Source organism: Eptesicus fuscus, chromosome 12, assembly GCF_027574615.1.
Source record: "Eptesicus fuscus isolate TK198812 chromosome 12, DD_ASM_mEF_20220401, whole genome shotgun sequence".
Lineage (NCBI taxonomy): Eukaryota > Metazoa > Chordata > Mammalia > Chiroptera > Vespertilionidae > Eptesicus > Eptesicus fuscus.
The window spans coordinates 16651487-16678056 of record NC_072484.1 but is presented as its reverse complement, the minus strand read 5'-3'; the positions used below and the strand labels follow the sequence as shown (position 1 = coordinate 16678056).

At 40.2% G+C, this 26570-nt stretch overlaps 1 protein-coding gene and 1 long non-coding RNA gene across 4 annotated transcripts in view; one reads left to right on the top strand and one right to left on the bottom strand.

The window, feature by feature from the left end:
• SEC23B (SEC23 homolog B, COPII coat complex component) overlaps positions 1–22303 on the top strand; it is a 46594-nt gene extending 24291 nt beyond the window's left edge. For all 3 annotated transcript variants that reach the window (XM_054723870.1, XM_028144904.2, XM_054723869.1), the window contains exons 12-20: positions 873–962; positions 1698–1804; positions 2914–3067; positions 7394–7471; positions 10025–10186; positions 12022–12108; positions 14002–14157; positions 14566–14631; positions 21833–22303. In XM_054723870.1, coding sequence (XP_054579845.1) covers positions 873–962; positions 1698–1804; positions 2914–3067; positions 7394–7471; positions 10025–10186; positions 12022–12108; positions 14002–14157; positions 14566–14631; positions 21833–21922 — 990 coding nt within the window. In that variant the 3' untranslated portion in view covers positions 21923–22303. The remainder of the gene's footprint in view (positions 1–872; positions 963–1697; positions 1805–2913; positions 3068–7393; positions 7472–10024; positions 10187–12021; positions 12109–14001; positions 14158–14565; positions 14632–21832) is intronic.
• On the bottom strand, positions 12320–21874 carry LOC129150868 (uncharacterized). Its single transcript, XR_008557636.1, has 3 exons — positions 21806–21874; positions 13243–13340; positions 12320–12729 (listed from the first exon to the last, which is right to left on the bottom strand). It is a non-coding gene; the product is annotated as an uncharacterized LOC129150868 (long non-coding RNA).
• Positions 22304–26570: the final 4267 nt, after the last annotated feature.

Sequence of the window (26570 nt, the reverse complement as noted above, 5' to 3'; positions counted from 1 at the left end):
AGAAACCTTCCATTTGAAACGATGGAGTGAACGTATACTCAATATTCTACTGAAATGACAGCAAAGATATATTTAAAGTACCATGCAAATCAATAGGTTGGAAATTGAGAGAGCATGTTATCGAGGGATCAGAACATTTAAGGATTTTTTTAGAAAGTAGAAAGCAGAAGGGTCAAGACGGTATCAAAGATGGTGGATTAATCATATGCACAAGCCTTCGAGTCCATCCCAGACCTCTAGAAATAACAGGAAAGAGATGAGAATTTTAATAATACTGCTGGATCCTAGAAGAACCCTGAAAGGGACATGGGATTGCATAAAGGAGGAAATTACAGCCCAAAACACTGAAATTAATTTTTTAACAAAGCCTTCATACCACTAAAATCTCAGTTCTTTTACCAAGAACTTATATGTAACTTTTGCACAAAGGAATTAGATTAAAAATTAATATTTAATAGCTAACATTCTGTAACTATTTCTTATTCTAGTAATGATGAAAGAAGTGCATAAAACTTTCAAGCTAAGAAGATAATTATTTTTCTTTTCTACTATTTTTCCTCAGCCATGATTTGATTCTTTCATTTGACTTTAGTGTTCGGTACCATAGTGTATGTATATGTGTTTGTACATGTAAATATGTAGATATATTTTGTGATTAATGAAAATTGATCAGAATACCAGTACAAAAAGTACTGTAAATATAAATGTTAGACCATATTATAATCCATAATTATACTTTTTTCAGTTAAATTTTCATTTGAAATGAGATATTCTAAGTGCCCTATCCTTTTCAGTGTCTTTGCTTCTTCATCAGCATTTAATAACAGGAATAGCTTTTTTTGTTTTGTTTTAATTCCTCTTCTCACCCTTAGGAGCTTGGTGTCGGTGGTACAAGTCAGTGGAAAATCTGTGCCCTAGATGCCACATCTACACTCGGCATTTACTTTGAAGTAGTCAATCAGGTGAGTTGGATTTCTTCATGAATATTTGTGTCTCATTGTTGTGTTTTCTGATTCATTACAAGACTGGTGGCCTCTGGTTTCTTTCACAAAGTGATGCTGCCAGTCTGGCATAGTCTCTTTAAATTCCCTCCAGGGTTTGTTCAGAGTTAGGCAGCAAATTGTTTTCCTCACTTTATTGTTGAACTGATAAGGTCTTAAAGTGTAATGGCTTTTATCAGCCATTGTTGTATTGGTGAACTTTTTTTTCTTTTTAATTAGTGAATTTTTGGGTGTGTTCTTTCCCCATTGTTTTATTTTTAAAAAGCTAAAACGCAAAAATTAGAAGAATTGTACAGCAAATACTCATATACCCACAACTTAGATCCCATAATTAACATTTACTGTATTTGCTTTGTCACATATTTATACATTCATCAATCCACTTTATTTTTTATTCATTTCAAAGCAAATTGAATCATTAGTGGCAAATTGAATCATTAGTGGTTCCATCCCCAAACATTTCAGTATGTATAACATTAACTTGATGTCAGTATTTATTTGAACTTGGTTCTTTTCTTTTTTATTGAAGTAAAAATTATAAAGAGTGAATGTACAAATCTTAAGTGTACCATTCAAAATTCAAGAACCTTACTGTCACCACCATGTCAGTCATTTCAGGAAGAGCCCGATAGGCTGACTGTTGTGTTTGAGTCATGTCTGTAACAGTAACGCGTTGTATGGTCTCTCACCCTGCAGCACAACGCCCCGATCCCCCAAGGAGGCCGCGGTGCCATCCAGTTTGTCACGCAGTATCAACACTCCAGCACCCAGAGACGCATCCGTGTGACAACCATTGCCCGAAAGTGAGCAGACCCAGTTTCCTTTCTGTTGAGCTACTGACCAATGTTTTGCCCTATGAAAGATAATTGGTCAATTAGATGAGCATCAACCCATGAACCAAAAGGTCACCAGTTTGATTCCTGGTCAGGGCACATGCCTGGGTTGCAGGCTCGATCCTCAGTCGGGAGCATGCAGGAGGCAGCCAATCGATGTTTCTCTCTCATATCAATGTTTCTCTCTGTCTCCCTCTTATCCACCCCCAGAATTAATAAAAAGAAATTCACGGACTTTCCTTTAAAAAAATAATAATATATCAATAGCATGATAAGGTGCTATCTCATTCATTTTAATGGCTGTTACATGGTTTGGATGGGATGTACCACTCCTTTACTAAAGGCCATTTCAGGTCTTACCTTCCTTCCAGCAGTGCTGCCTTCATAGTTCCAGTCATTTCATAGAAGCGGAATTCTGGATACTGCAAAACTACTTAAGAAGCTAATTTGTGTTTTTCTTAGTAGTGTAAGGAGAATACCCTGGCTTCTTATTAATGATGACATTATTAATCTTTAACATGCAAATATAGAGCAATATGCCACTTTTATATGTATTATTTCATTTATCAATGAGTTGAGCACTTTCCATGTTTATTGAGCAGATGTATTTCTTGTTTATTCATTTGCAGGGACTCCTTGTATATTTTATTTGTTGCTTATACCTGTCCCTGGTCTATCTTTTGTCTTTTAGCTTTGTTCATGTTTTTATTCGTATGGAAAACTTGTATGTGTGGTCATTCTCTTTACCATGAAGACATTTTGTGAATTTGTAAAGACTTAGATTTTTGTAAGATTGTCTTAGAGGAAGGAACACTGGTACCTTTTGGGTATCTATTTTCATGATGTCTTGTAGAATATAGGGAAGTTCTCTATAATTCTATTTTGTACTTATAGCCTATAGAAATCACACGAGGGTAAATGAAAATGAGTGGAAAACTGCTGTGATTCTTCACCAACAGTGCAATTTCAATTTGTGTTGTCTTAGATGAAGGAATAGGACTTATGTTTCTTTATCTTAGTGAAGAGCTGGCTTCCTGGTCTCCTCAGTAATATGCATGTATTAACTCTATGATTGTCAGTTGGGCAGATGCACAGAGTCAGTTCAAACACATAGAAGCAGCATTTGACCAGGAAGCCGCAGCAGTCTTGATGGCCCGGCTAGGAGTGTTCCGAGCGGAGTCAGAGGAGGGGCCTGATATACTCCGGTGGCTGGACCGACAACTCATTCGACTGGTAAGTTGGGAACTGTGTGGCACTAGGTTCCATCTTGGTCTCTCTCTACCTTTTTAAAAAAAATTTTCCCTTCTCTCTTTTTTTGTTTTTTGTTCACCCTCACCAGAGGATAATTTTTCCATTGATTTTAAGAAAAAATGGAAGGGAGGCTGGAAGGTTAGAGAGAGAAAGAGGGAGAAACATTGATGTGAGAGAGACACATTGATTGGTTGCTTCCCGCACACACCCCAACCGGGGCTGGGCATTGAACTCTCGATCCTCCAGTCCTCTAGCTGCTGAGCCACACCAGTCAGGGCTCTGCTCTGCTCTACTTTTGAGCAAACAAGGTCAACAAGAATTTATCAGTTGCTTACCTGATAAATACCAAACACTGAACATTCTGAGAGTGTTAAGTACTAAATAGGCATTTTTCCTCAAGGGCTTACATTACATTTGGGAAGAAACAACACACACAGAACATTTAGAGAATGATGCAAATCTGTGTATTTGAGAGTTGATTTAGATGAGTCACTGTGAATGCTGTGTTCTGTATTTTTGATCCAGATCTTGGAGATTTTTTCTTTTTTTTGAAATAGGGGTCCATGGCCCAGTGAGTATTGGGAGATGTCTAATGTGTCCATCTGGATTGAATCAGAAGAGTAAAACCACACAGTAATTTCAACAGGGAAAGGTTTATATCAAGAATTACAATCTTGGAATTGGAATAATGAGGGCTGCGTAGTAAGATGTAAAGAGAATGCAAAATAATATAGGAATAGCAGGTAAAAGGCACTGCCACTGCTTCTAGGCTGAGGTAGATCACCCAAGGAAGAGTCTCCCCCTCTCCCCCCCACTCCCCCTGGTTTGTCTAGACCTAGGTGGGAGGGCATGGCCATGGTTCACTGAGTCTTAAAGCAGAGAAGTTGCCATGGTGTTGTGCCATGAAATTCACCCTCTTGAATTAGATGGAAATCCACACTCTGGAGTGCTGAGGAAAAGGTGTGGGGTAGCTGCTGGCTGCCATGTGCTCCAGGAGCTTGGCCCTGGGGAAGCCATAAGGCTGCTGCTGGGTTGAACACACTGGAACCCAGAAGCAAACCCTTGCCTCCAGCACCCTCTACTGACAAAGCTCAGCATTGTGCCAGCTAGCAGAGGAAGCATTTTTTTTTTTTATTGATTTTTTACAGAGAGGAAGAGAGAGGGATAGAGAGTTAGAAACATCGATGAGAGAGAAACATCGATCAGCTGCCTCTTGCACACCCCCTACTAGGGATGTGCCCGCAACCAAGGTACATGCCCTTGACCGGAATCGAACCTGGGACCCTTGAGTTCGCAGGCCGATGCTCTATCCACTGAGCCACACCGGTTTTAGCAGAGGAAGCATTTTTAAAGGCCCAGGCAGAAAGGGTGAGTTTGTAGCCACGAGGCAATAAATCAATAACTGTCATACCTCATGATTTTACTGTCTTGGAAATTCACGACAGGTATTTATGATCAGAGGCGCTGAAAGCCCAGTAGAGAAACATTTAACTTTGTTTTAGCTCTGTGTTTGCCCTTGCTGTTTCGTGGGACCATTTTTTTCCTCCAGGGAATATCAACATTTCAAACACAATTTGAAAATTGAGCAAGTGGTTGGCTTTATGTGGAAAGTGAGCCATGAATGAAGTCTTTTTAAAAATATATATATATTGCCAGGGCCGGTTTGGCTCAGTGGATAGAGCGTCGGCCTGCGGACTGAAGGGTCCTGGGTTTGATTCCGGTCAGGGGCGTGTGCCTTGGTTGCGGGCACATCCCCAGTGGGGGGTGTGCAGGAGGCGGCTGATTGGTGTTTCTCTCTCATCGATGTTTCTGGCTCTCTATCCCTCTCCCTTCCTCTCTGTAAAAAATCAATAAAATATATATTTTTAAAAAATAAATAAATAAAATTAAAATATATATGTTTTATTGATTTTTTACAGAGAGGAAGGGAGAGGGATAGAGAGTCAGAAACATCGATGAGGGAGAAACATAGATCAGCTGCCTCCTGCACACCCCCTACTGGGGATATGCCTGAAATCAAGATACATGCCCTTGACCGGATTTGAACCCAGGACCCTTCAGTCTACAGGGTGATGCTCTATCCACTGAGCCAAACCGGTTAGGGCATGAATCAAGTCTTAAAAATGCGTAGGGTAGTAGGAGAGAACAAGGCAAGGCTTGCCAAGTGGAGGGCCCAAGCCTGTTGGAGGTGACTGTGCACTTCAGCTTATGCTGGGGACATTGGCAAGACGGCTGTCACAGAGGCCAGATCGTGCAGTGGGGAGAGAGGTAGTGAAAGTGCAGCTTAATTAGGAAATGTCTTCATTTTAAAGTTGTCATTGCCTTAACGTTAGAGAGAAAGGGAACTTAGGTGTGGTTCCCAAGCAGGAGTGTGATAGCAGCACTTTTCTTATATTTACATTCACCAGTGCCATACGAGGTAAATTTGGAAAGAGAAAAGACTACACTATTAAGGAGACTGATGGAGGGGTTTGCAGGCTCAAGGTAGGTGAGACCAGCATGGCAGCAATGCAATTAAAGTGGGAGAAAGTTTGGAATCAGAATGAATTCTAAAGAAAGAATTGATCCCTAACCGGTTTGGCTCAGTGGATAGAGCATTGGCCTGTGGACTGAAGGGTCCCAGGTTCGATTCCGGTCATGGGCATGTACCTTGGTTGTGGGCACATCCCCATTAGGGAGTGTGCAGGAGGCAGCTGATCGATGTTTCTCTCTCATCGATGTTTCTAACTCTCTATCCTCTCTCTTCCTCTCTGTAAAAAATCAATAAAAATATATTTTTTTAAAAAGATTTGGTGAAATTAAAAAACAGGAAAATCAGCCATAACTGGTCTGGCTCAGTGGATAGAGCGTTGGCCTGCGGACTGAAGGGTCCCAGGTTCGATTCCAGTCATGGGCATGTACCTTGGTTGTGGGCACATCCCCAGGGGTGTGTGTGCAGGAGGCAGCTGATCGATGTTTCTCTCTCACCGATTTTTCTAACTCTCTATCCCTCTCCCTTCCTCTCTGTAAAAAATCAATAAAATATATTTTAAAAACAGAAAAATTAGCATTGACTCAGGTTCTAAGGGTGGGTAACTGCAAGAATGACGGTGAGGTAGAAAAATAGAAAAGAAGAGCAGCATTAGGGTGGAGGAAGGTGAGTCTTTTTTCAGTGTAATAGTTTAACTTATTTTTAATAGGCTGAATGAGAAATTGCTAAGTATGTCCATGGAGAGTGATCCTGTAGTTAGGTGGCGGTCAGCACTGGCTGTGGAAGAGGAATTTGGATGACATTGGTCTGGCTCTATTGTTCATTTGTAGCTGAAGCAGTGAGGATGGGAGCAGAGGGCCAAGAACTAACCTCTAAGGAGCCCACAGTTAGGAGTTGGAAGATTAGGAGCTGTTGAAGAAGGCAGAGAAGGATTGGTTGGAGGGTTGAAGGAAAAATAGGAAAGTGCTATTTAAACTGCTGAAGGAGAAAGTTTCCAGAAGTGTGGGGAGTCACTTGGCTTGAGGTGTTAGGGAGTTCAAGAAAAGGAGAATTGCAAAGACATCAGATTTGGTGGAAAGAAGGTGAATGTCAGAGATGGGCTTTCTTTAAATGGGGGGCAGCCTGATTCTCGAATGGCCAGAGGAAATGTGTGAAATAAAAAGGAAATAAAGGCAGAAAGAGACAACATTGTTCATATATTTGCCTTTGAAAGGAAGAAAATTGAGTTACAGAGTGGTGGAACATCAAGGCTGATATATAATTGGTAATATTTCACAGTCTTGGAGGGTTTTTTGTTTGTTTCTTTTCTTTTTTTAATATATTTTCTTAATGATTTCAGAGAGGGAGAGAGAGAAACATCAATGATGAAAGAAAATCATTGATCGGCTGCCACCTGCACGCCCCCTACTGGGTATCAAGCCTGAAACCCAGGCATGTGCCCATGACCGGAATCGAACTGGGGACCCTTCAGTCTGAAGGCCAATGCTCTATCCACTGATCTAAACTGGCTAGGGTTTGCTTGTTTGTTTTTAATGGAAGAAGTGCCTGAGAACTCATCTAGCCCCTCACTAGTTAGAGTGATGTTTGGCCAGCCTGGCCTGGGTGCTGGTTAGAATGTAAGGTCCCCAGTCCCTCCCCAGTCTGCCAAACTAGAATTTGCATTTTAATAACCCTCCAGGGGATATGTCTGCCTGTCTGTGACTGAGAAGTGCTGGTCTGGGACTCAGTCAGTCAGTGGCAGAGTTGAAATTGAAACGTAGCTCTCTTACTCCAAGGATTTTTCCAGGTGGCACTAACTTAGGGTTTTCCTCCTGCTTTTTGTTGTTTTCTCTCAACAGTGTCAGAAGTTTGGACAGTATAACAAGGAAGATCCCACTTCTTTTAGGTTATCAGATTCCTTCTCTCTGTATCCTCAGGTAAGAAATACACATTTCTAAAATAACAATAGAAGAATAAATTGTGATAGAAATAAAACTCGCTGTTCTCAGGGCAAAGTGAGGACTTGGTATGTTTTGCGACTCAGGCAACAGGAGATGAAGGTTATTCACTTCAAGACAAATACTATGTCTCTGTGAGAGGCAGTTCCTGAGCCCTACAGAAGACAGAGATGACACGCAGAGAAGAGAAAATAACTATAAACTTTCATGGAAAGGCAAAACAGAAGCGTTCTATAAGGCCCCAACAAATACCTCTAATTTGTAGAAGTTCTGGGTGGACAGTCATCTACCTCAGCAGCAAACAGACAAAAAAATGAAGCACATAGGAAGATGAATATAATAAAGGAGACCATGTTAATATGACGGATGTTTAATGATAAGTCCATGGTTATTAGGCTGCATCATGACTAGGGACAGCAGTAATCAGCTTCTGTAAATAACTGCTTTTTGCAGAAACTAAGCATTTGGGAGCCATTGGACAAGGGAAAGGAGGGGTAGTGGGGGAAGCCTGAAGTTGTCAGAGATCTGGACATTTACCTTTTCTGAACCTTCACCCTCATGTTTAAATGAGGAAACTAGAGCTTAGTTCAGTGAGTGGCTGTGAGGATTACATGAGCTGAGGCCAGTCTAGTGTTGAATGCTTTGTAAACATGAACCCATGGCTCCACAGCGGGGGCCTGGGCCTTTCAGGTTGGGCTCCTCGCTGGTGCAGCTTTTCCAGCACTGGAAGCAAACTCAGCTTTATTTCATCTTCCCTCCGAGACACCTTTATGAGGAATAAATTTGAAAAAAGCGCACTTAGATATGCAAATACTTTTTGCTTTGGGAAGTGGACACAGGTTTCAATCATGAACTTATATAGCTTTGACTCTTAAGAGTTAAAAGGGAGCTCAGAGGTCACCTCACTCGACCCCTGGCCCAGGGTAGGGCTGTGTGGTACCTGATGTGTGCCTCTTCTCCGGCCTGTGTCTGAGCAGTTGAGGCTGAGTAGTGTTGTAGAAAGAGCCAGAATCAGGGCCAAGTTCCAGCACTGGCTCTGCTGCTGCTGATCTTGGATGAGGTCCCGGACCCCTGTGAATGCTGGTTTCCTCTTTAGCACGTGAAGTGCCCAGCCTGTTTTGTCTTCCGGACGGAAAGTACAGTGTCAGTCACCGGTGACTGACAGGGCGCTTAACGTGTTAAAGGGAAGGAGTTGGTCTGGAGTCTTTGTACAGCTGTGGAACCCTTCCTTCCAGAGGACTCTTAAAAGCCAGTACATAAGCAGACAGACTTGGGTGCTGCTCTAGTTTTGCCCAGGCACCACCCCACCCACTGGGTCCCACCACAGTACTCCACCACCTCACTCCCAGGGCCTTGTGGTTTTGCTAAAACTCAGGAGCACAGTATGAAAACCACTGAATAAGTTGGTTTTAAGATCCCCTCTGTTGGGGCATCTAGGATAGAGGTCAAGAGCCCAGCCACTGAAGCCAACAGTCTGAATTAGAGTCTGGCTCTGCCACTTAGTAGCTGTGGCCTTGGGCAAGTTGCCTACCTACCCCTCGGTTTCCTGATGTGTAAACTAGGGAGGGTAAGAGAATCTACCTCATGTGCTTATTGGAAGGATTGGATAACTCTTGTCAAGTGCTTTATGCCTTGCACATAGGACGCATGGAACATCAGCTGTGATAATCATTTAGGAACAATGCTTCAATATGTGGAGTCTCAGGAAGCTTTATACTTCTCAAGGCAGCTGATTTCCATGTTCTGATAACTCTTCAGAGTGAGTTAAAAGTCTGCCCTCCACCTTCTAATTCTCAGGCTAAAGCACATACCTCTCCAGCATCATCATTTTGTCCCTGTCTCCTTTACATACCTCACTGCACATACTAGCCTGTGTCTGAGCTCTAACCTCTCATCTGCTGTTACTGTGCCTGGAATCCCCTCTCCCCCAGCCCTCTGGCCTCCTCATGAACCTCTCTCAGACCCAGTGGCTGTGGGAAGTCTCCTGCTGACCCTCCAGCCCCATCCCACTGTAGCAGTACTTGCCTGTACAGGGGCTCAAATGTGCCTTTTCCCCACTGGGCTGTGACCCCTTTGACAGCAAATATTCTGCCTCTGCAACCCAACCCAGTGACTCCAGAAATAAATGCTTTATCTTGCCCATTTCATGTGGAACCTTCGACACACCCAGAGGCTTCCCCTACCCTTTAAAAATACTTTTTAAAAATTTTCTAATTGTAAAAAACACATAAAATTTACCATCTTAACCAATTTTAAATGTACTGTTTAGTATTAGGCATATTCACATTGCTGTGCAACAAATCTATAGACTTTCCATCTTGCAAAACTAAAATGCTGTACCCATTCAACAACTTTCCATTTCCCTCTTCCCTCAGCCCCTGGTATCAGCATTTTTTTCTCTGTTTTATGAACCCAGTGGCCTTTTTCTTAAAGTCTGGGTTCTTCTGCTTCGGAGACCTAAAGCAAGTCTACTCTTTTGGGTATCTAAGGTTACAGCTATATGCGTTTGTCTTTTTTTCTTTGTGAATGCAGTTCATGTTCCATCTTAGAAGATCTCCATTTCTTCAAGTGTTTAACAACAGTCCTGATGAGTCGTCGTACTACAGACACCATTTTGCCAGACAGGATCTGACCCAGTCCCTCATCATGATCCAGCCCATTCTCTACTCCTATTCGTTCCATGGACCACCAGAGGTAAGGCTTTACATGAATGCCTTTCTCCCAGTTAATTTTAAACTGCTTTTAACTATAAGGTTTGCTTATAATTATATTACCAGGTTATTTTTTGGTTATTCATTCACTGTTATTTTTAACAAATTTTAGCAGTAGGCCATATGTTGGAATTACACTAGTAATTTCACTAACATAAATATTACATATCTACAGCTATAGTGTACATATTTAAATTCAGGTGTCACCACTCGTAAACAACACGTTCAGGAAATGATTAGCATGTGACCACAGTGCATTGTTTACGGTAATTGGTTCTTTTGTCCCATGGTGTGACTTTCTACAGCACTTTTAACACGTGCTAGTGATGTACTTGCACTAAGTAATTCCCCAGCCGTGTGTTTTTGCTTACTCTTGGTAACTGGTGAATGCACGCACTTACTAGACTTATTCAGTATAAATTTAAAATTACTGTAATATATATAGAAAACTTTTCTGTGAAATTAAATTTTTCATACATACTTAGTTTTAATTCCACAAATATGTCTACATAAGTAAAAACAGGTACACGAACTAATTTGTCCATTTTTAAACATATACATTTGGAAAACCTACTTTATTATATAATGGACTTTTGGCTTTTTAAAAAAATATTGATTTTTAGAAAGGAAGGGAGAGGAATAGAGAGATAGGAAGATCAACGAGAGAGGAACATCATTGATCAGCTGCCTCCTGCATGCCCCCCACTGGGGATCGAGCCTGAAACCGGGCATGTGCCCGGACTGGGGATCAATCCAGTGACCTCTTGGTTCCTGGGTCAACCACGCTGGGCGGGCCAGACTTTTGGCTTTAACGGACACCCCCTTCCTGAATTAGTCCGTTGTATTGTGGTTTTACTGTATTTTTTTTTTCTAGCAAATTTATTCATAGAGCAAAACTAAAGAAAGAAAACTTTTGAGTCTTTATAGGAGTTAAACATTATTTCTGAGTCTTAAATATATATATAGGAAAAAGTCACGGGCATGTAAAGCTATTATCTGTGGAAGGCAGGATTACAAGTGAAAAACTTAAAAAATGGGTAGTTACTTTTTTCATTGTGTTCAGATACTTTGACCCAGTAATTCCATGTCTTGTATTCTGTCTGAAGAATATATTCCTATATACAGAAAAGGCTTTGTTCAAATAAATAGTAAATGAACTACTAGAATAGAAAATTTAAAAACAATCCAAATGCTCAGTAGTAGGAAAAAGAGTAATCTAAGAAATATTCACAGTTTATGTAACATAATAAAATAGATACATCCTTATGTTAAAAACGTTACATGAAAAAAATTAAGATAGGAACTTTTCTAAATTATGTTTTCTAAAAAGTCTGCAAGATTTAAAAACTATATGCAAATAAGCCAAACTATCAATATTTTTTGTCATTGGGTTCAAATTTCCTTTAATTAAGTATAAGTTACTTTTATTACTGAAATGAAAATCATAAAAAAATACATTTTGCAGTAAACTTTTCAAACTTGTATTAAAAGCTGTACTTTTTCATAAAGCCATCCCTAAGTGTCATCTGCAGTTGTAGTGGGTTTGAGAGAATGTGTCTCTGATAGATAAAATCCTTTTTCAGCATGAAACAGAATGTTTGGAATAACTTTTGGTTTCTAGAGCAAAAGATGCCATTCATCTCCCTTCCCAACTGATGAGGGGTTGTTTGGAGCTTCTTTCTTTCACTAAGTTGAAACTGCGAACTGCTAAGTCAGGGAGCAGAAAGTGGGAATGAGCCACCGCACCTGGTGCCGTGGTTGCTGTTTGGCCATGCGGGAACAGGGAAGACCAGCGTCATCTCTCCCCCTTTCCTTTAGCCGGTACTGTTGGACAGCAGCAGCATTCTAGCTGACAGAATTTTGCTGATGGATACTTTCTTCCAAATTGTCATTTATCTTGGTGAGGTAAGATGATACTTTAATTTATTTCCTTACTATTGTTTTTACTTATTAATTTAGGTTTTTATGCATTTGCAATAAGAATCTGGGCTTAGGAAACCCACAGTTTATTATAATGAGTACAGTGGCTTTTATTCTAGTGAATAAAATCTTTTTTCAGGTCCCTGGGGTATTTGTATATTAGTAATTTCAATAACATTTGCTGTAAGTGGTCCTTTCAAATCACCATAAGTTATTGCTTTCTGAGTTGTCAGGCAAGATCAGTTACTTTTCCTCATTAAACTTATATGCACTTTTACCCTTCCAGAGTTATGTTAGAGTTAGTAGTAAACACGTGTTTGGGACTAAAGTTTTTATTTGAGATAACATGGCGCAGTGAACCTTAGGCTGGGCCTGTGGACCTCTAGGAGGACTATGGATGGCTTTTAGGGCAGAGTCCATTTCTTTCTGAAAGTGGCTCATTCCCTAAGAAAGGGAATGGTTCCTCTGATGAAAATTCTTTAACTGAGCATTATATTCAGGGAGATACTCTTTTTCTTCTATTGTTCATTCTTTACCTACAGTAAGTTGCCTTGGTGGTTGACTTGACTTCCTAGTGTCTGTACATTAGAAGTGATTTCAGATGTCCTGAAAAGATACAAATTGTGTTTCAGAATTCTGTTAATAATTTAGAATTCATTTTCTAATACTAATGAGCATTTTATAACTTTAAACTTTTTCAGCATATTAACCCCCAGTTTGCCAGCCACTTACCCACAGATGGTAAGCCATCAGTAATGGTCCTAGACCAGTGGTCGGCAAACTCATTAGACAACAGAGCCAAATATCAACAGTACAACGATTGAAATTTCTTTTGAGAGCCAAATTTTTTAAACTTAAACTTCTTCTAACGCCACTTCTTCAAAATAGACTCGCCCAGGCCGTGGTATTGTGTGGAAGAGCCACACTCAAGGGACCAAAGAGCCGCATGTGGCTCGCGAGCCGCAGTTTGCCGACCATGGTCCTAGACCAAAGGCTGTTTGTGACCAGCTGCCTTTCCCACTGGTTCCTTTAAAAACAAAAGGTTCACACATTTATTGAGCACCTTCTGTTTGCAAGTGGTTGGTTCTAATGACAAAGACAATGTGACATGGTTCTCACCTTCCAAAGCTCTAAGTCTGCTGGTAGGTGGTGTTCTTATGACCCAAGTTAGCTTATGGTAATTTCTCCATGCCACCAGTCAGTCAAAAAATTAAGACCTAGAAAATAGTACTGAAAACTCTCAGAAGGGAAAAGATGCTGCAGAAAGAAGCATCTAAAGAGAATCCTCTTTCTGATATTAGATTAACAGTTTAACAGTTCACATGTGAAAGCACTTCAGCTTATTTATAAAGATACTAGAGGCCTGGTGCACGACATTTGTGCACTGGGAGCAGGGTGTGTGGGGGGGGTGTCCCTCACCCCAGCCTGCGCCCTCTCGCATCCAGGACCCCTTGGGGGATGTCCGCCTGCTGGCTTAGGTCAGTGCTTAACCACTGAGCCACACCAGCTGGGCAAAAACTTGTTATTCCTCCCCCCCCCCCAAAAAAAAATATATTTTAATGATTTCAGAGAGGAAGGGAGAGGGAGAGAGAGATAGAAGCATCAATGATGAGAGAATCATTGATTGGCTGCCTCCTGAACACCCCATACTGGGGATCAAGATTGCAACCCGGGCATGTGCCCTGACCAGGGATCAAACCACGACCTCCTTAACCACTGAGTATGCTGTCTGGGCAAAACTTGTCATTCTTGATGTAAGGCTTCTTCACTGGAAGCAAGTTTGGGGGTGGAGAGGTGGTATTAAAATGTCAGAAGTGTCAAAGAAGGCTGTTGTTTCAGTGTTTCCACAGTAGTTTTGGTTTGTTTGTTTTGGTGTAGACCATAGCCCAGTGGCGTAAAGCTGGGTACCAGGACATGCCTGAATATGAAAACTTCAAGCACCTTCTGCAGGCACCAGTAGATGACGCTCAAGAAATTCTGCAAGCGCGCTTCCCAATGCCACGTTACATTAACACAGAGCATGGAGGCAGTCAGGTTGGTTTTGGCATTCAGTTATTTTTATGATATATTTTCATGGCTATAAATTCAAATAGCATGGTTAATAATTTGTTTTTATGATATATTTTTATGGCAAATCCAAATAGTAGCATGGTTAATGTTTTATGTGGTGACATAAATTGACATGCAGATAAACTTCCAATAATGACTTCTTTTTAAAGGAGTGGTCAGAATATGTTAGTGTAAAAGTAGGGGATTGCCAAAATAAAATACATTTTGTGTTTCTGGAACCCTAATAAATCAGCAGCTACTGGCCTTAAGCTAAAGAACTGGACTCCTGTGCAGTAAAAAATATCTAACAAAAGAAATGTAAAACTTTTTCCCCCTAGTATACTAATATTAATGCCACTTTAATCTTTAAATCTTTTTTTTTTTTTTTTTAAGGCTCGCTTCCTTTTGTCCAAAGTGAACCCATCTCAGACACACAATAACCTATATGCTTGGGGACAGGTAAGAAATTGTAAGGTATTTGGGGAAGTGGCCCGGCTACTTAAAAAAAAAAAAAAAAGTTACAAATTGGATTATTTTTGGCACAGAGACAGAATAACTTGGGTAATTTGCTGGGGGTTGGGGGGGAACTTTGAACATAGATTGGGGTTTGGGGTGGCTACCCAGTGTGGATCCCTTTCTGCAGTACCCAGCATAATATGACAGGTTCAGGCCCGAGGGCAGAACACCATAGTGTGGCCTCCATTTGGCTCTCAGCAGCATTGCCCCAAGTCCTCCCTCTCTTCTTTCTCTTTTCTAAGAGGGCAGGGCAAAAGCATCTACAAATGCTCACCATTGGTTCTTGGTCCTCTTTACTTTTCAGCCTCTGGTTCCTTTATCTAATTATTCCAACCATTTATGTCTTTCTCAAATGAGTCTTTTCTTTCATCCTGTTTTCTTATAACATTTTTTAAATGAAACTTTTTTTGAGGTAATTGTAAATTTATATGTAGTTGTAAGAAATAATACAGTTTCCCTATACCCTTTACCCAGTTTCCCCCAATGGTAACATCTCTTCCTCTACCTCTCCCTTCCTCTCACTGAAATCAATAAAAGCGTGTCCTCAGGTGAAGATTTTTTTTAAAAAAGGTGCCAGTCTTTTGTTGGAATATGTGATCTGTGTATATTTCTCTCACTTGTGGCTTGTCTGTACATCCTCTTCACAGGGTCTTTCACAGAGCACAGTTTGATTTTTAAGAAATCCACTTTATCAGTTTTTCCTTTTATAGATTGTGCTTTTAGTATTAAGTCTAAGCATTCTTTGCCTAGCCTTAGATCCTAAAGATCTCCTATGTTTGTTTTTCTAATTTTATGTTTATATTTTAGTCCATGACCAATTTTGAATTGATTTTAGTATACGATATGAGGTATAACTTTAATTTTTGCAAATGAATGTCTAATTGACCAAACACCATTTGTTGAAAAGGCTAAGTTTCTTCCACTGAATTGCTTATATCTTTGTCAAAGATAAGTTGGGCATATTTGTGTGATTCCATTTCTGGGTTTTTTGCTTTATTGCAAAAAACACTATTGATCTATATTTCTCTCCCTCTACTAACACCACACAATCTTGATTGTATCTGTCTGGAAATCAGGTAGACTGATTTTCCCCCCTACTTTGTTCTTTTTCAAAATTGTCTTAGCTATTCTAGTTTCTTTGCTTTTACATATGAAGTTTAGAATTATCTTGTCTATGTTTGTAAAAAATCTTTTTGGGGTTTTGATATAATTTCATTAAACTTCTACATCAATTGGAAAGAATTGACATCTTTACTATATTGAGCCTTCTAATCCATGAACTAAGTGTGTCTCTCCACTTATTAAATCTTTTTTTAAATATATTTTTATTGATTTCAGAGAGGAAGGGAGAGGGGGAGAGATACAGAAACATCAACGATGAGAGAGAATCATTGATTGGCTGCTTCATGCATGCCCCCTACTGAGGATCGAGCCTACAACCCGGGCATGTGCCCTTGACCAGAATCGAACCTGGGACTCTTCAGTCCCCAGGTGGACGTTCTATCCACTGAACCAAACCGGCCAGCGCTTTATTAAATCTGTTTTTGATTTCTTTATTCAGTGTTGTATATTTTCACTTTTTTTTTTGTTTTAGTGATTGTTAATGATATTGTGATTTTTAAAAAAATATTTTTTTTATTGATTTCATAGAGGAAGGGAGAGGGAGATAGAGATTGAAACATGAATGATGAGAGGTATTCATTGATCAGCTGCCTCCTGCACGCCCCCTACGGGGATCGAGCCTGCAACCTGGGCATGTGCCCTTGGCCGGAGTTGAACCCGGTACCCTTCAATCCACGGGCTGACAATGCTCTATCCACTGAGCCAAACCGGCAGGGGCTGGTATTGTTATTTTAATTATTTCAGTGTCCAAGTGTTCATTTCTGGTATATAGAAATACAATTGATATTTATATGTTTATTTTGTATCCTGTGACCTTAATAAGACACTTATTACTTCTCTGGGAGTTTTTTGTAGATTCTCTGGGGGTTTTTTGTTGTTGTTGTTGTTTTTTTATTTCAGAGAGAGGAAGGAAGAGGAAGAGAGAGATAGAAACATCAAGGATGCGAGAGAATCATCAGTTGGCTGCCTCCTACATGTCCCCTACTGGGGATTGAGCCTGTACCCCAGGCATGTGCCCTAATCAGGAATTGGTCCTTGACCTCCTGGTTCATGGGCCAACGCTCAACCACTGAGCAACACTGGCTGGGCAATTCTCTGGGATTTTCTGCATAGACAATCATGCCATTTGCAAGTGGGGAGAATATCTTTTCTTATTGTTTTGTCTATTTTCAATTTCATTGATTTCTACTTTAATCTTTATTTTCTTCCTTCTGCTTGCTTTCTATTTTATTCATTTTCTAAGTTCTTGAAGTGGGAGCTTAGATTTTTTTTTTTAATATACATTTATTGATTTTTTACAGAGAGGAAGGGAGAGGGATAGAGAGTTAGAAACATCAATGAGAGAGAAACATCGATCAGCTGCCTCCTGCACCCCACCTACTGGGGATGTACCCACAACCAAGGTCCATGCCCTTGACCAGAATCGAACCTGGGACCCTTCAGTCCGCAGGCCGACACTCTATCCACTGAGCCAAACCAGTCAGGGCTGGAGCTTAGATTATTGACTTGAGACTTTCCTCTTCTCCATTGAATCCATTTAGTGCCAATAATTACCTTTCAGCACTGCTTTGGCTGTGTTCCACAGATTTTGATATGTTGTATTTTCATTTTGATTCAATTTGATAAATATTTTTTCAATTCCGTTGAGAGTTCTTTGACTCTTGGCTCATTTAGAAGTGTTGCTTAGTTTCCAAGTATTTGGGGATTTTCTTATTTGTCTGTTGTTGATTTCTATTTTCATTGTTGCTGGAGAATACACTTTGTTTGGTTTAATTGTAAATTTATTGAAGTTGGGTTTATGGCCAAGGATATGAACTATCTTGACGTATGTTCCATGGTCAACTTGAACATGTATCTTGCTATTGTTGGATAGTGTTCTATAAATGTTAGATTCTGTTAGTTGATAGTGTTGAGTTCTTACATATTCCTGCTGGTAATCTGTCTAGTTGTTCTATCAATTGTTGAGAGTGTTGAGGTTTCCAACTCTTAATTGTGAGTTTCCAACTCTTGAACTCTTTTGAGTTCTATCAGTTTTTGTTCACATATTTTGTACTTCTGTTGTTTGTTGCATACACATAGGACTGCTATATCTTCTTGGTGGGTTGACCTTATATCATTTATTATGTTATGTCTCCCTCTGTCTCTGGTAATTTTGTTTACACTAATATCTATTTTACTGGCGTTGATAAGGCCCTCTCCTTTATTCCTTTTCTTTTTCATGCAAAAAAATGTTTGCATGATATATCTCTTTTCATCCTTTAACTTTCATTCTTGTTACATTTGAAGTGAATTTCTTATAGATAGGACATACTTGTGTCATTGTTTTTAATCTATTCTGCTAAACTCTTATAATTGATGTATTTGGACCATTTATATTTAATTAGGGCATAGGTGTACCATTTTTTTTGTTTTCTCTGCTTTTCATTTCTCTGGGTTTTTTTCTGCCTTCCTATGAATTACTTGAACATATTTTAGAATTCCATCTTGTTTATAATATTTTTGAGTGTGTCTCTGTGTAGCTTTGTTTAATGGTTACTCCTGGTTCCTCTAGATAATAGAGCACTGTATCACATTAAAAGTGCATAGCTCTTCACAATTATCTTTTGACCAATTCAAGTGAGGTATATAAAACTTACTACCCCTTTATGTCCCTCTACCCTGCCTCATTTATAATAAATTATGTTAAATATTTTCCTGTACATATATCAGGTAGTTTTTCTTCAACCATTAAACATAATATGTAAATCTCAAGAGAAGATGGAAAACCTATTATATTTATCCATATTTTTGCTTACTGTGTCCTTTATTCCTTCTTGATTCTCCAAAGTTCCTTCTTTTATCATTTCCTTTCTGTTTAGAGATTTCCTTAGCCATTCTTTTAAGGTAGGTCTGCTGGTGATAGAATATTAGTTTCTCTTCATTTGAGATTCTTGATTTCCCTTTCATTCATGAAGGATATTTTCTCTGGATATAGGATGCTGGTGACATTCCTTTTTGTTGGTCATTTAAAAAATATTTTGCCACTCTCTGGCCTCTATGGTTTCTGGTGAGAAATTTATTGTCATTCTTATTCTTTTGTAGATAAGATGTCATATTTATCTGGCTGCTTTCATGATTTTCCTTTGTTAGTTTTCAAAAGTTAAAATACCATGTGCTTTGGGGTGGATTTGGATTTAGCCTATTTGGAATTTGCTTATCTTCTTGATTCTGTATACTTATGTCTCTTGAAATAATTGAGTGGTTTTCAGCCATTATTTCTTCGAATACTTTTTCAGTCTGCCATCATTTTCCTTTCTCCAATGACATGAATGTTAGGTTTTTTTAATATCCAATTTACTGATTATTTTCTCTGTTCCCTTTGAGTTTATTCACTGAACTTTTCGTTGCTGTATTTTTTAAAAATATATATTTTATTAATTTTTACAGAGAGGAAGGGAGAGGGATAGAGAGTTAGAAACATCGATGAGAGAGAAACATTGATCAGCTGCCTCCTGCACACCCCCCACTGGGGATGTGCCTGCAACCAAGGTACATGCCCTTGACCGGAATCGAACCTGGGACCTTTCAGTCCACAGGCCAATGCTCTATCCACTGAGCCAAACCGGTTAGGGCTATTTTTTAGTTTTAAAATTTCCATTTGGTTCTTTATGTTTTCCACTTCTTTCCTGAGACTTTGTGTTTCTTTGCTGAGGCTTTGTTTTTTCATTTGTTTTCTGTTGTATTTGTAATTGCTCATTGAAGCATTGTTATCATGTCTGCTTTAAAGTCTTTGTCAGATAACTCTAACATTGTTGTCAACATGGTGTTAACACCTGTTGACTCTCTTCTTTTTCATTCATTTTGAGATCTTGGCTCTTGGTATGCCAAGTGATTTTTGATTGAAACATGGACATTTTCATATTTGCTGCGAGACTCTGTATCTGTTTAAGCCTGCTGTTTTAGCTGTTTTTTTTGTCATGCTGGTCTGCCAGGGAATGAGTGGAGTAGGGAGAGACATTATTTCATTACTGCCAGGTGCAGGTAGAAGTCCAGATGTTCCATTGGCCTCTATTGACACCTCCAGCTCCCCCTAGTTAGCGTTGATCCTGCTGTGGAGATGGCCTTACTACTGTTGGGTGATGGTGAAAGTGCTGACTCTCCACTAGACCTCCTCTGACACTACTTCAGTGGGTGTGGGAGGGACATGTATCACTGCCATGTGGGGGTAGAAGTCCAGGCTCCCCAGTGGTCTGTACTGACACCATGGGGGCAGGAGACTTAAGGCTGGCCATTGGCGATGACATTCCTAGCGCCGTTGTTGGCCTTCTGTGACACCACCTTGGTGAGGTTTTTGGCCTCCCTCCTTACTGTCTTGTAAAAGTGGAAGTCTCAGCTGCCCATTCAGCTTTGGTGGCATGGAGCCACAGTTTTTTCTGTCAACTTTGGCTGTTGTACAGTGGTTTTGTGACATTTGTCTATCTTCCTAGGCTGCCCTGGTCCTTTGGATAGAGAAAGTGGGCTTTTGTTGTTGTTTTTGTCGGTGCTCAGTGACCATTTGCCAGCTTCTGCAGCCCCAAGGCTGAGATGTAGGAGGCAAACAGAAAACCCAGGGAATTCACCACTGTGTTGCTCCTTGGATCCCAGGGTCCCTAATTTGTCTACTATCTTCTCTACCTTTCAGAGTCTTCTTATGTTTGTTTTATATAAAATGTCCAGGGTTTTTAGTTGTATCTAGAGGAAGGAATAGGGAAAGTACATCTACTTCTTCCTAGAAGTCTTTAAAACATTTTTCTAATTATAATAGTAGTACAGTCCAGCCGGGGTCACTCTGTGGTTGAGCATGGACCTATGAACCAGGAGGTCATGGTTCAATTACAAGTCAGGGCACATGCCCAGGTTGTGGGTTTGATCCCCCATAGGGGGCATGCAGGAGACAGCCAATCGATGATTCTCTCTCATCATCGATGTTCCTATCTCACTCTCCCTTTCCCTTCCTCTCTGAAATCAATAAAAATACATTAAAAAATAATAGCAGTACAATTTTCTTTTTAAATATATTTTATTGATTTCATAGAGAGAAGGGAGAGGGAGAGGGAGAGATAGAAATATCAATGATGGGGATTGAGCCCACAACCCAGGTATGTGCCCTTGACTGGAATCGAACCTGGGACCCTTCAGTCCACAGGCCAATGCTCTATCCACTGGCCAAACCAGCTAGGGCTCTTTCTTTTTGTTTTTAACATGTGCTATTTATTTATTTTTAAATATTTTTATTGATTTCAGAGAGGAAAGGAGAGAGTGAGAGATAGAATGAGAGAGAATCACTGATCGGCTGCCTCCTGCACGCCCCCCCGACTGGGGATTGAGCCTGCAACCTGGGCATGCACCCTGACTGGGAATTGAACTATGACCTCCTGGTTCATAGGCCAACGCTCAACCTCTGAGCCATGCCTGCCGGGCTCTTTCTTACTTTAAAAATAAAATAAAATTGGGGTCTTACTAGAAATCGATATTTCTATTCAGTTCTTTCCCTTAACATTAAATAAATTGTAAGCATTTTCTGATAGTACAAATATCTATCTTTTTAGTGGAGATACTGATTCACTCATTTGTGAAGATACCATTAACAAGCTTCTGTTGTAAGCAGGGCATTTAAGAGCATTGGGCCAGGTGCTGTGGCAGAGTAGTAGGGAAGGTAAGAGGCAGGGTGTGCAGGCCTCTAGGAGTCTATGCCTGGTGGGGAGCCAGACTCTGGATGAGTCATTAGGACTGTGGAGAGGGGGGAAGTAGAAGAGCTCAGAACTGTCTACTAGCAGGGTGGCTTGAGCTTAGTGGGTCAGGGGAGGGTTTTGTGAGGAATTGATACTTCATTTGAATGAATTAGGCAAAGGATGGGGTTTGACGGGAGTTCACATAGGAAAGGGGACAGCACTTATAAATGTTCTGAGTTGGACAACTTTTGTGAATGTTTTGAGTCCATAATTCATGAATTCTAAATAGTTTCCAAGATACCTACCAATTAACCTTTATCATTAAATTTCAGGAAACGGGAGCACCCATCCTAACTGACGACGTTAGCTTGCAGGTATTCATGGATCATTTGAAGAAGCTGGCTGTCTCTAGTGCCTCTTAAGCTGGGCACATGAGCTGGAAATTAAAGAAAACACTGTCAATTGTGTTCATTGTTGTTTATAAAAGCTTAATAGCATTCCTTTTACTTTTCTTGTGGATTTAAATAAATAATCAAAGGAAGTGTTGTATGTAACTCTTTATAATTTATTTGTATTTCTTATCTGTGCCTCTTGCATTAAAAAACTATAACTTCATACATGTTTTGGTACTTATAAATGTTTATATGCTTTTTGTATTCTAACTTTACAGTCTATATAAAATCAAAGGTAATGTATTTTGGCAACCTGTTTTGGTGAAAACCATAATGGTGGTCAGAAAGGAAATAAATTTGAGTGAAGAAAGCACTGGCTAAAATAATGCTAATACAAATTTGATTTCCGGATGTCTGTGTGTGTATGTGTATTTTTTTAAGTGACAGCCCCAAAAGATATTTCCTATACTTAATCCTCATTTACTGTCTGTTAACAGACAAAGAAAAAGTTTGAAATAAGGGAAACTTTGTGGAGGTAGATTGGTCTAGAGTGGCACTGTCCCTAACTCACAACATTCCATGTAAACAGTCCAGCCTAGGTGGACATAAGGAGTGGCTCTGATAGAGTGACAACACTTTATCTTGGGCACAAGTAAAATAACTTAAACAGGTTCTGCTTTTAACCAGTTACCTGCCACACGTCCAAAACAGAAGCCATCCCCACACGCCACGATATTTTGAATTTAATTTTTAAAAATCACCTGACTCGAGTTGAATAAAGGATGTCATCTTCTTGCGAGGTGCTTGGTTCGATTCTTTCTTCATCTGATGCCATTTATGGGTATTGAGTTTTATTTGCACAATATAACATATTACAACGATAAATTCAATGATAAAATAATAATTTTCAGTTCTACAGAAATATCAACAAAAGCCAGCACGAAATAAAAATAAACCAACACGAAAAGCCTCGAAAACACTAAATTTTGTTGATGCTCCAAAGACGAAATCTGTAAAAAAAAAAAAAAAAAAGAATGCACACCATGTTTACCATTTTAGGCATGAAATTCATGATAACACTAATCTCAAGTGTCACAATGAACAAAAAAAATAAGTGTTGCCCTGACCGGTTTGGCTCAGTGGATGGAGCGTCAGCCTGTGGACTGAAGGGTCCCAGGTTCAATTCCAGTCGGGGGCATGTACCTTGGTTTCGGGCACGTTCCCAGTGGGGGGTGTGCAGGAGGTAGCTAATTAATGGTTCTCTTTCATAGTTGATGTTTCTATCTCTCCCTCTCCCTCTTTGAAGTCAATAAAAATATTTTTTTTGTAAAAAGAAACTTCCTCCTTGGGCCTTTCTGTTTCAAATTAATAGAAGAATGTGATAGACCCAGCTCACTCCAAGTGAAAATGAGTTGCAGTGCTGGGGGCAGAAGGGATACTACTGGGTGACCTAATGTAGAAGATGTGACTATTTCCAGGTGGAAGGTGGAGGGTGGGGGTTACTGTTCTGTGGAGAGCAGCCATCCCAAGAGGGGGACATGGAGACTTGTGTGCCTCACGAGGACTCTGAATTCCATCTCAAGGCAAAGAAAGCCTCTGATTTAGCTTAGAGTATGAAATGATCAGTTATACGTTTTTAAAACTCTGGAAAAGTGACAGGATAGATGGGAGGAGTCAAATCCAATGCGGTCTGAAGAGAGGTGTGTGTTTAGACAGGTTACAGATGGGATGTTTAGGCAAGAGGATGAGTTCAGGTTTCTGGCTTGAGTGATCATTCTCTGACTTAGAGAAAAGGAAGGAAAGGTGTCTTTCCTGTTGGGCGTGGCACTGGTACATTTAATCTTGGACATTGTGAGATATAACTGAAAGTGCACAGCAGGATGGCAGTAATTAATATGGATTTGCTTGTAGGAGGACTAAGTGGCTTTGAGTCATTAACATGAAGTAAATAACTCGGGTGGGGTAAAGTTGTTCAGGATGAAGAGAGAAGGAAGCTTGGAACAGAATATTGATTCTTCTGTTTTGTTTTTAACAACTTTATTGAGGTATAATTTACATGCAATAAACTGCACCCATATAAAGTGTACAATCCGGTAAGTTTTGTCAATACTGTGTACACTCATGAAACCGCCACCACGACATACAAGAACATTTCCATTGTCTCCATGTTTTCTCAGGCCCCATTTTTAGTCCTTTCTCCACATTCAGCCATAGGAAACTCTGGTCAGCTTTCTCTCACTACAGATTAATTTGCTTCCAGAATTGTATGGCTGGTTCCTCTTGTGTCTGGCTTTCACATGGCATAATCTATTTTACTTTTTAAAAATATATATAATTTATTGATATTTTACAGAGAGGAAGGAAGAGGGAGAGTTAGAAACATCAATCAGCTAGCTGCCTCCTACACACCCCCCACTGAGTATGTGCCTGCAACCAAGGTACATGCCCTTGACCGGAATCGAACCTGGGACCCTTGAGTCCACAGGCTGACGCTCTAACCACTGAGCCAAACCGGTTAGGGCTATTTTACTTTTTTAAAAATATATTTTTATTGATTTTTTTACAGAGAGGAAGGGAGAAGGATAGAGAGTTAGAAATATCGATGAGAGAAACATCGATCAGCTGCCTCCTGCACATCCCCCACTGGGGATGTGTCCGTAACCAAGGTACATGCCCTTCACCGGAATGGAACCTGGGACCCCTGAGTCCACAGGCCGACGCTCTATCCATTGAGCCAAATCAGTCAGGGCCATAATCTAGTTTAGAGTCATCCAGAAGTTTCAAGTAACAGTAGTTCCCTTTTTAAAGACTTAAAAATTGATTTCAGAGAGGAAGGGAGAGAGAGATAGAAACATCAATGATGAGAGAATCATTGATTGGCTGCCTCCCCCTTACTGGGGAACAAACCCGCAACCTGGGCATGGAACCCGGACCCTTCAGTTGCAGGCCGGCGCTCTGTCCACTGAGGCAACCGGCTAGGGCAGTAGTTCCTTTTCATTGGCGAGTAGTATACTACATTTCATTTATCCATTCACTATTTGATGGACATTTGGGTTCTCATTTTTGTCTCCTATGACTAAAGCTCTGTATGTATCCATGTGCTGTGTGAATGTACTGTTTTCATTATGGTGGGGGGAGGGAGGATAGGAATGGAATGTCTGAGTTGTGTATGGTAGGTGTAGTTCAACTTTTTAAGAAACAGCCATTATTATCCTGGCCTGTGCCACCAAGTTGGCTGGGCAACATCACGGGCACCAAAAGGTTGCCGGTTCGATTCCTGGTCAGGGCACATGCCTGGGTTGTGGGCTCAGTTCTGGGTAGGGGGTGTGTAGGAGGCAGCCGATAGGTGTTTCTTCCTCTCCCCCTCTCTCTAAAAGTCCATTAAAAATCTAAAAACACACACACACACACACACACACACACACACACACACACACACCCCAAAACTATAAAAGATTTAAAAAAAATAAGCCCTGGAGCGGTGTCCCTTACACTGAAAGGGCACGGACTCTCGGTCAGGCACACACGTCGGGGCACCGGGATATTTCACTCTCACATTGATGTTTCTCTAAGCTAAGGTGACCAGACGTCCCGCTTTTGGCGGGACAGTCCTGATTTTTAACAATTTGTCCCGCGTCCCGCAGCGTTTTAAAAAAGTCCCGATTTTTGGAAAGAATGCACGACAAGCTAGGGAACGGCGGGAGAACGGGAAGGGAATATACGGTTTTCGGCGGCCATCCATGCTTTAGCCAGGATATGAGTTTTATATTATTTTTGTTAATTTTATAATGTTAAACTTTAATAATAACAAATAATTGTTGAGAACTGATTATCGAGAACTGCTTATCAAAGTTCGCATTGTTGATCAGTTGTTAGAATTCGACCACCATTGTTTGGACTTAATGAACAATGGCATTTTTGGGGATTGGCAACGACGAAGACATTTTGTAACTGTCTCTCAGACGATACACATCGTACTGCGTGCTAGTGAGCTAGTTAAACAAGTGATGTCATTACAAATCAGCTATTCAGATAATTTAGGGAAGTAATTTATTTATTTATTTCATAAATACATAAATTTTCTTGAACTTAGCAGACAGTACTCGTATTATTTATATTTTATAGTGGCGGCAAAAAGTCTAGCGCCGGCCTTGAAAGTGACACTTACGACTTACGTTACGGCAAATTCATGACCTTTTAAACAACGACAGCAATCTACTAAAAAAAATTCACCCAAATGAGAAACATGCCAAAGAATAAAATAATACTATACATACTTTTTTATTTATTATATTTGTAAATTGTACTTATGTTGAAATTTAAAAAATATATATTACAATACTATTTTTGCATTCTATGAAAATTTTTGTTGCTCCATATAGACCAAATTTTTAATCAAGAACCCCCCCCCCCCCCCCCCCCCCCGTCAATGGTGTCCCGCTTTACCCATGTTAAAATCTGGTCACCTTACTCTAAGATCAATTAAAAAGAGAAAAACGGACAGTATTGCAAAGAGGTGGTGACATTTGATGTTCCCACCACTAAGAGGTCTGATTGCTCCGAATCCTTACAACTCTGGGCGTTCTCAGGGTAACTTTTAGTGATTCTGACAGGCGTGGAATGATGGCTAGTTGTGGTTTTAACTTACATTTCTGTGGTGACCAGGAGGTCCCTGTGC